Source organism: Rhinoraja longicauda, chromosome 17 (assembly GCF_053455715.1).
Source record: "Rhinoraja longicauda isolate Sanriku21f chromosome 17, sRhiLon1.1, whole genome shotgun sequence".
NCBI classification, from domain to species: Eukaryota; Metazoa; Chordata; class Chondrichthyes; order Rajiformes; family Arhynchobatidae; genus Rhinoraja; species Rhinoraja longicauda.
In genome coordinates this window covers 7,129,632-7,139,558 of record NC_135969.1, presented here as the reverse complement: position 1 = coordinate 7,139,558, position 9,927 = coordinate 7,129,632, and the positions used below count along the sequence as shown (strand labels likewise).

Genomic DNA, 9,927 nt, shown 5'->3' with positions numbered 1-9,927 from the left:
ATAGACTGCTTTGATCTGTCGTTTTCATACCTTACCTTCCATATCTCTGGTCTCCATTTCACCTGACTCTCAGTTTGAAGAAGAGTCAAGTGTTTTATTGTCATATGTCCCAGATAGAACACTGAAATTTTTACTTGCAGCAGCACAACAGAATATGTAAACATAGTACACAGTAAATATAATAAACGAGAAAAAACAGTTCAGTGTGTTATGTGTGTTCAATTCAGTTGTGAGTATATACACATACTCACATACATATGTATGTATATAAAATAAATAATGTATATATATATATATATAAATACCCATCGCACACACAAAAAGAAACAAAAATAATAGTGCAATAATAATCTATGTAGTTCAGAGCTTATTTGGAGATTGTAGTGTTTAATAGCCCAATAGCTGTAGGGAAGAACCTGTTCTCAACCCGAAACGTCACCCATTCCTTCTCCCAAGAGATGCCACCTGTCCCGCTGAGTTTCTCCAGTATTTTGTGCCTGTCCTCGGTGCTACCTGACCCAGAGTTACTCCAGCACTTTCTTTGTGCCTGTCCTCGGTGCTACCTCACCCACTGAGTTACTCCAGCACTGTGTGCCTGACTTCAATGCTACCTGACCGGCTGAGTTACTCCAGCACTTTGTGCCTGCCTTCAATGCTACCTGACCCACTGAGTTTCTCCAGCACTTTGTGCCTGTCCTCGGTACTACCTATCAGCTGAGTTACTCCAGCTGAGTTACTCCAGCTGTGCCTGTCCTCGATGCTAACTGACCCAGAGTTACTCCAGCACTTTGTGCCTGTCTTCAATGCTACCTGACTGTCTGAGTTTCTCCAGCACTGTGTGCCTGTCTTCAATGCTGACTGACCCACTGAGTTACTCCAGCACTTTGTGCCTGTCTTCAATGCTACCTGACCCACTGAGTTTCTCCAGCACTGTGTGCCTGTCCTCTGTGCTACCTGACCCGCTGAGTTACTCCAGCACTTTGTGCCTGTCTTCAATGCTACCTGTCCCGCTGAGTTACTCCAGCACTGTGTGCCTGTCTTTCATGAATCAGACCGCACGGGGCTGGTCTCCCATTGACTCGCACCAACCCCGCGCTTTCTGCAGCCAAGCAGTGAGTTTGTGGGGGGGGAGGAGCAGGGGGGAGGGGCGTCGCCATGGCAACTGGACGTCCGGCGCCTCCCATTGGCCCGCGGCATTTGCTACACACACGCCATGTAACAATGGGAGGGGCGGAACACAGGGAATCCCCGGGCGCCGATTGGCTGCGGGGGGCGGGAGGGCGGCGCTGACTGGCGGGGGCAGCCGTCAGTCAGGCGGCGTCACGGAAGCTGGCTGTCTTAACCCGGTGCGGTGAGCACTGCTGGTGCTGGAGGGAGGGAGGGAGAGAGAGGCAGTAAATACAGCGGGGCAAGTCGTGCCGCTCACCCCTGACACACACACACACACACACACACACACACTGGAGATGGTGAATGAACACCAGCCAGACACAGTTGCAACACCCAGCCAGAGAGGACACATAGTTGCAATTGGAAGTCCCTGCTGCTAATCATCTCTCCGCACCTTCCCACATACAGTCAGTGTGGAATTGCTCGCTCCTGCATTCTCATCACCACCCGTCTCCGGAGCAAGATTTTGTGTTGCTCTCCAAAGAGCGAAGGCGATTTGCGTTGGACTCGTGTGCCTTTTATTTCTGTCGGGGGGGGGGGCAACGCCGCTGCCTGTCGTGTGTGTGCGTTGAGAGGAAGAAATCAGACCCCGTCGGCGATTCCCCTTTTTTTTTTTTACAGGTTTTCCTCATGAAAAATCAGCTTTTTTGTACTACCTCCCCGGCCATGGCGATGAACAAGAGTGTCGACTGGCTCCAGGAGCAACTGGAATCCGGGGACGGCAGCCTGCTGCTGCTGCTGGACTGCCGATCACACGAGCTGTACGAGTCCTCGCACATCGACTCGGCGATCAACGTGATCATCCCGGGGCTGATGCTCAGGAGGCTGAAGAAGGGCAACCTCCCCATCAAGTCGCTGATCCCCAACAACGAAGACAAGGAGAAATTCGTGAAGAGGTGCAAGACCGACACGGTCATACTGTACGACGAGAGCACCATCGATTGGCACGAGAACGGGACGAGCTCTGTCTTGGGGTTGCTGCTTCAGAAACTGAGAGACGACGGCTGCAAGGCTTATTACCTGGAGGGTAAGTCAGGCTGCAAACTTTACCTTTTTAGATTTATTTGTTTAAACCCCCCCCCCCCCCCCAGTGTTTCATGTGCATGTCACAGATTTGTTGGGTCGAACTTTCTGCCTGTGTTTGTGGGGGGTGGGAAGGGGTTACGCGAATTTGATTTAGTGCAATTTATCCCAGTTGTTAGAACATTTTAAGTAACTTTTCCCGGAGCAGGTCGTGTTTTTGTTTAACGTCTGAGCCTCCATTCCCCCTGCAAAGCCGCCCGCTTAACTTTCCCCGGGAACTGAGTGGAAAAGTCAGTCCCATACCATGAGTGCTTGTATTTATTTGTATGTTTATTCCTTTGGTGTGGGGGGGGGGGGACAGAATTTTGGAGCAGTGGAACTTTAATTTCATGCAAAATTGAAGTATTTGTAAGGTCAGACTTTCTGCTCAAGTTATTTCATGCCTCACTTCAGGCTTGGAGGTTGTGGATGTTAACTGTTCCAAGGAAGGTTTAATATTGGGAGGGAAGCGAAAGAAATCTTTTCCTCCAAAATGGCTCCGCCATGTTGTCTTGCTTGAGTAAAATCCCAGTTTTCATGAATGGGGAAGTGTTGTTTGGGGTTGGGGGTGAGCTAGCGAGGCATTAGCTGGCGTTTAAGTTTGTGTCGTGTCTGTGTGGGTTGAGGGTGTTGAATGGGGCCAAGAGTGGCCCCCAGAGTGTCCCATTTCCCCACTCCCTGTTTACACAACTTGCTTTTTCTCCCTCTCTCTCTCTCCCGCCCGCTCACACACACAGGGGGCTTCAACAAGTTTCAAACCGAATACCTCGAGCACTGCGAGACCAACCTGGACTGTTCGTGTCCCAGCAACTCCCCTCCCGTGTCCGTGCTGGGACTGGGGGGACTGCGGATAAGTTCCGACTGCTCGGACGGCGAGTCCGACGCCGACCGAGAGCCCAACAGCGCGACCGAGTCTGAGGGGAGCCCCCTGCCCAGCAACCAGGCAGCCTTCCCCGTCCAGATCTTGCCATACTTGTACCTGGGCTGTGCCAAAGATTCTACCAACCTGGATGTCCTGGGAAAGTACGACATCAAGTACATCCTGAATGTAACCCCCAATCTCCCCAACATGTTTGAGAACGACGGGCAGTTTAAGTACAAGCAGATTCCAATTTCAGACCACTGGAGTCAGAATCTTTCACAATTCTTTCCAGAAGCCATTTCCTTCATAGGTAAGTGGGTTTTTTTTTTCTTTCTTGATTTGTTTAAAAAAAAAAGGTTTTCCGTTTACAGTAAGTGTCAATAGTTAGATGGAGTTGATTCAATTCGTTATCAACTACTTTAACACAGAAGTTGATTTGACTGCTCCGGCATGTGTATATTTGTTTATATGTTGCCACTGGCCTTGCTATCCTGAAAGTCCCAAATGTACTGAATAACGTAATAGAATTGTGGATTTGAAAATTACTGGAGGCAGCAGGGATGATAATTTGTGAAGGTGGTCCATTTGCAGCCATGTATTTTATAGTGAACTTATATCATGTAGTATGTTTATAATTTTAAAAGTTTAGTTGAATCTCTTTTCGATTGACTTGAGATGGCTGCTTGTTTCAACATAGTTTGAGAAATGTGAGTAAGTGGAGAATATTTTAACTCAGAGTATAACCTTTTTGTATTGAACAGCAATGTTAGTTTCTTTTAAGGTGATGAGTTCCTTCTTCAACCCAAATGGCCCAATAATAAGTCTCCCAAGCAGCTACCTTCCTCACTTTTCATAATTTTTGTTATAGAAGTAGATGCAGGGATATTTTTAACTTATCCGTTGTGCCCTGCGATACAACATTACATAATTAGAGAAGTGCACCATTTAAATTTATGTTTGGATAATGGATTTCACCCATGTGAATTAAAATCTAAAGACGTTTCGTGCATTTTGGCACTTTACATAAATGGCTAGCTTTGCAGTCACTTTCAGTAAGCTTTGGTGGACAAATAGTTCAATTCCTGTAGTACCTCATATGTTCATTATTGAGGCAGTTATTTTATAGCATTATTTAATTGTGCTAATACGGAACTTGAAAGGCTTTAAGCTAGTATCCCCATGTTCTTATTTTAATATATCCCTCTTGCTTACATCAGCTGCATTCACATGTGTGGTGGTGGGGAAAAGACACAGCTTTGTTTAGCCTTTATTGACACCAGTAAAGAAAAGTTTAAAGTTGTTGCTGGGACTTCCTAGTTATCAGCAAATTACCATTGTCAATATTTTATTTTAAATCTTGAACTGATTTATTAACACTAATCAAATAATGTGGAACAGTCTTGTAACTAGGATACAAGTTTTTAATGAATAATTTTCGTTTAATTTATGGACAGATGAAGCTCGATCCAAGAAGTGTGGCATACTGGTTCACTGCTTGGCTGGGATTAGCAGGTCGGTCACTGTCACTGTCGCATATCTCATGCAGAAATTGAACCTTTCACTGAATGATGCTTATGATTTTGTGAAAAGGAAAAAGTCTAACATCTCTCCGAACTTCAACTTCATGGGGCAGCTTTTAGACTTCGAAAGGACTCTGGGACTTACCAGTCCCTGTGACAACAGGGCTCCAAAAGAACAGCTGTATTTCACCACTCCTACCAATCACAATGTTTTCCAGTTGGAATCCCTTGAGTCGACATGAAGAAAGAAACACGTGCAAATCTTTATGCTAACCAATTGAAAAGCTTGCTATCAGGTGATCTTTGGGGGGAAACTGGTCTGACCAGGTTGATGAATCTGATCGCAGCTTGGAGAACGTGCTTGTAACACCCTGATAATAGTAATCGTGACATAAACTGAGGTTCACCGAAGAGTGGGTTTTCAGTCTCGACAAGGTATTAAAGTTTATGGGAAGAATGGTTTTCAGAGTGTAGTTACATTCTGTGACATCTGATGTTGTCAAGCATGCGGACAGGCAATGAACCCACTATAAACCTGTTGGCTAAATGTGATGAAAAGACTTGGACATCAGCTGGAAGGTGCCGTCCCAGTACCTGACTTGTTTTTGCATTTTGAGGTAGCTTCACTCTACAAAATGTAGGGTTGCTGCTTTGGTTCCCTCTAATAACCAGACTGTTGTACAAACAGTTATTGTTCAATCACGTTTTTGATTGTTTTTCTATGTTATTTGTTGACCTAATGCGGTTTGCACAGTTGTGAAGCCTTTGAGTCATGGCACTTGACTGGTACTCCACAGAGATAATAGACACTTCATTGTAGTCGGCATCTGACAATGTGAATGGGGCAGATCTGGATGTTACCTGGACCGTACTTTTTGAGTTTTGTAGGAAAGTTAGCACTGCAAGAGTACAATTTAAATTTTTTTTTTTCTAAATGCTTAAGCTGAAGAAAATTGACTTTTTGAAGTCCTCGGCCAATTTCTTTACAGCATGCTTGAGGTTGCCCTGGCTGTGTGCAGTCACGGGCAATGATTAATGTTAAACAGCTGGGTTAAATCGGATCCAGGTCAGTCTGTCAGTGGGAAGTAATTGTAGATGCCAGCACTTATCTTGCATACTACATACTGAACTCTTTTTAACTGTTGCTGCTACTCTGAGGTCTCAGACAAAGTTGAAATAGAAACCTTATTGAACTGTAAAGCAATGGAGGTTACTGCAGTGTTATGCTTGGGTGAAAAATTGTCTAAGACTTCAGCCTTGGCTGACCTTGTAACCTAATTCAGCATTTTTTTTTGTTTTGTTTTGTAGTATGTTCTCTTTAAATGTATTGAAAATCCACTGAAATGCTTGGTATTGGAAATGACTTATGAAACGTGATTTGTATTGATGGCCGAAGCTTTTTGGGTCCAAATTTCTGCAGTTTCTTTTTTGTGTATTCTGTTTTCCTTTTTTTAAAATATATTGTCCAGTTTTCATAGCCTTTTATGTGGAGGAATGTCAGTAAGACCGTGTAAGATACAAAGAGGGTTTAACAGTTACAAGAACACAGGCATTATTTGGGGGAGGGGGAAAATCGGTTCATTACTAAATGGATCATCTTGCATCTTGCCTCACTGAGGACTTTTCAGGGATTATGAAAATGCATCGGTTATCGTGTTACAGCTGAGTGGATTTGTAAAGCTTTTGTGCTGAACATGGTTGAGATGCATACATGTTTCAATATGAGCTTAGTAGAGAGTAGTTTTTGCTTTCTGATTATGAAGGAAAAACTCTAAATTGTATAGTATTCTGAACCAATACAACACATGTTTATACTGCAAATAAATATTGAATTATTTTTTCTTTAAATACTGTGTCACCATTTCTGCGTCTGCTTCATTTTTTTAAAAAGTGTTATTTTGACGAGACCAGCATTAGTAAGGTTATTGTCCCCATTCCATTGCCTTGAAGGCATGAAGAATCAGCCAGGTACTAAAGGAGTGGGGTTACATTTTTGACCAGACCACATTAGAGGTGTGACATTTCCTTCCCTGAGGGCCATTAAGCAAACTAGTGGGTTGCAGTCATCAATTGGAATCCAGTTTCACAATTTGACTGGTTTACTAACGGAACCACTCTGCTCCAACAACCTTTTTTCTTTGCTGGTATTTTATTCTGCGCTTTCCTATTCACTAGTTTAATGCTTTTTTATAAACTTTATTTTATTCGTCTTTTCTTTCTCCTCTGGCTTCTGCATCATTTCACAGTATTTGTCATTGGTCATTTGGAAGAAGCTATCTCCTTTTAGGGATGGGTATAACGCAGATTAAATGTTCTGTGTTCTGGCGCAAACCTTGTGTTGCGTTCAACTTTTTAATTTACAGGTACGTTTTTGCTTGCTGGGAATTGGATGAAGAGTGGTGTTGGCTGAGACAATCATTTGCTTTTAAACTCTGCAGAAGTTTCTTATGTGAAGCCTTGCCAACCCCACGTGGGGTGCTGCTATTTAGTTTATGGGGCTGTGACTTCTTCCAGAGAGTGTGGGCATGGTGTTTGTGAACTTTTCATTCATCCAAGTGAAAGGGCAGTAGATCTGAGGATCAATAATAAATATTGGATATTTGGCGATGAGTGCATCTCGGATCTATACTCTTTTTAAAGACTGTTAAAAGTCCAGTTATAAATAACTTTTATTATAATTCACTTTCATAACAAGGGATATTGCACATTCAATGTGCGCTAGTACTGTCGGGTTAAACATTTTATATTTTTATATTTTCTTTTATGTTTAACATTTAAATGTACACTTCTTTTTATATAATGAGTACCCTGCAGTAATAATGGTCAATGCTGTTTAAAAGATACTAAATTCAGAGGGAGCCTCCTAACAATGGCAAATTAAAAAAGAACGTTTGTTTTAAGATCTATTTCCTCAATATTGTGTAGTTTGTTGTAAAGCACCTCTTCGATGTTACTGCAGAAGGGTGCTTGTATAAATGTGCCAACATTCTCCAATTACCAGCGCTGGCATGATGTAAATTGAGACTCTGGTATGATGGGGATCATGATTGCTGAAGTCCAAGGATTTGAGGCAAGGGGCAGCAGAAGAATTACAGTGCCCTCTATAATGTTTGGGACAAAGACCCATCATTTATTTATTTGCCTCTGTACTCCACAATTTGAGATTTGTAATAGAAAAAAAAAATCACATGTGGTTAAAGTGCACATTGTCAGATTTTATGAAAGGCCATTTTTATACATTTTGGTTTCACCATGTAGAAATGACAGTTGTGTTTATACATAGTCCCCCCATTTCAGGGCACCATAATGTTTGGGACACATGGCTTCACAGGCATTTGTAATTGGTCAGGTGTGTTTAATTGCCTCCTTAATGCAAGTATAAAAGCACCCTAGTCTGCTCCTCCAGTCTTTCCATCACCGTTGGAAACTTTTATTGCTGTTTATCAACACGAGGACCAAAGTTGTGCCAATGAAAGTCAAAGAAGCCATTATGAGACTATTAGAGACATCAGCCAAACCTTAGGGTTACCAAAATCGACTGTTTGGAACATCATTAAGAAGAAAGAGAACACTGGTGAGCTTACTAATTGCAAAGGGACTGGCAGACCAAGGAAGACCTCCACAGCTGATGACAGAAGAATTCTCTCTATAATAAAGAAAAATCCCCAAACACCTGTCCGACAGATCAGAAACACTCTAAACGAGTCGGGTGTGGATTTGTCAATGACCACTGTCTGCAGAGGACTTCATGAACAGAAATACGGAGGCTACAATGCAAGATGCAAACCACTGGTTAGCTGCAAAAATAGGATGGCCAGGTTACAGTTTGCCAAGTACTTAAAAGAGCAACCACAGTTCTGGAAAAAGGTCTTGTGGACAGATGAGATGAAGATTAACTTATATCAGAGTGATGGCAAGAGCAAAGTATGGAGGGGAGAAGGAACTGCCCAAGATCCAAAGCATACCACCTCATCTGTGAAACACGGTGGTGGGGGTGTTATTGCCTGGGCATGTATGACTGCTGAAGGTACTGGCTCACTTATCTTCATTGATGATACAACCGCTGATGGTAGTAGCAAAATGAATTATGAAGGGTTAGACACATTCTATTTGCTCGTTCAAACAAATGCCTCAAAACTCATTGGCCGGCGGTTCATTCTACAAGATAATGACCCCAAATATACTGCTAAAGCAATAAAGCCAAAGCCAAAAAAAAGGTAAATTCTTGAGTGGCCAAGTCAATCTCCCAATCTGAACTGAATTGAGCATGCCTTTTATGCTGAAGAGAAAACTGAAGGGACTAGCCCCCAAAACAAGCATAAGCTAAAGATGGCTACAATAGAGGGCTGGCAGAGCATCAGCAGAGAACACACCCAGCAACTGGTGATGTCCATGAATCGCAGACTTCAGTCATTGCATGCAAAGGATATGCAACAAAATACTAAACATGACTACTTCTATTTACATGACATTGCTGTGTCCCAAACATTATGGTGCCCTGAAATGGGGGGGAACTATGTATAAACACTGCTGTAATTTCTACATTGTGAAACCAAAATGTGTAAAAATGGCCTTTATTAAAATCTGACAATGTGCACTTTAACCACATGTGATTTTTTTATTTTCTATTGCAAATCTCAAATGTGCAGTACAGAGACAAATAAATAAATGATGGGTCTTTGTCCCAAACATTATGGAGGGCACTGTACCAGTGGAATAGAACAATAACATCCCACTCTTTTCACAACTGTCAACAAATAAATGAAGCTGATTATTTTTACAACAATGAACAAGATAACCATTCAAAAGCTAAATCTGCCATGAAACAAATGCAAAAGTGTAGCTTATTAATCTTCAAAACAATGGTCGTGGTAACCAGAACTCCTGGAATTGAATGCCTTTGTTTATGGAGGATGTGTGCTATTTATCTGCAGTGAGACTGTCTGAAGGTCAGCTGTGTTGCTATCTTCCTGTATCATTTGTGGTTTTCAAAGCACGCCATGTGACTAACTTGCTTCCGATATTTCTTGCCACTAAAGTTTCTCTTCCTTCCTCAGCTTCTAACTGTGAATGAGGTTTGAGCTACTTCTGTTGCTGTTCATTGGTGCACATTTGTGTTTTCCTATCATTGTGTTGACTATTATTTCGTTGACACAAAATGCTGGAGTAACTCAGCGGGTCAGGCAGCATCTCGGGAGAGAAGGAGTGGGTGACGTTTCGGGTCTGAAGAAGGGTCTCGGCCCGAAACGTCACCCATTCCTTCTCTCCTGAAAAGCTGCCTGACCCGCTGAGTTACTCCAGCATTTTGTGTCT

The 9,927-nt window shown here is 42.8% G+C and overlaps 1 protein-coding gene across 1 annotated transcript; it reads left to right on the top strand.

Annotated features, from left to right (window-relative positions):
* The first annotated feature begins 1,378 nt into the window (after nucleotides 1–1,378).
* dusp7 (dual specificity phosphatase 7) lies at nucleotides 1,379–6,429 on the top strand. The gene is made up of 3 exons (XM_078414000.1): nucleotides 1,379–2,197; nucleotides 2,970–3,404; nucleotides 4,549–6,429. The coding sequence occupies exons 1-3, from the start codon at nucleotides 1,801–1,803 to the stop codon at nucleotides 4,854–4,856; spliced, it is 1,140 nt and encodes a 379-aa protein (XP_078270126.1). The 5' UTR covers nucleotides 1,379–1,800; the 3' UTR covers nucleotides 4,857–6,429.
* The last annotated feature ends 3,498 nt before the right edge of the window (nucleotides 6,430–9,927 follow it).

Excerpts from the sequence above, each read along its gene's own strand:
- dusp7 (XM_078414000.1), top strand. The coding sequence starts at position 1,801 with ATGAAAAATCAGCTTTTTTGTACTACCTCCCCGGCCATGGCGATGAAC. Across the intron at positions 2,198-2,969 it reads CAAGGCTTATTACCTGGAGG|GGGGCTTCAACAAGTTTCAA; the intron begins GTAAGTCAGGCT and ends TCACACACACAG. Across the intron at positions 3,405-4,548 it reads AGAAGCCATTTCCTTCATAG|ATGAAGCTCGATCCAAGAAG; the intron begins GTAAGTGGGTTT and ends ATTTATGGACAG.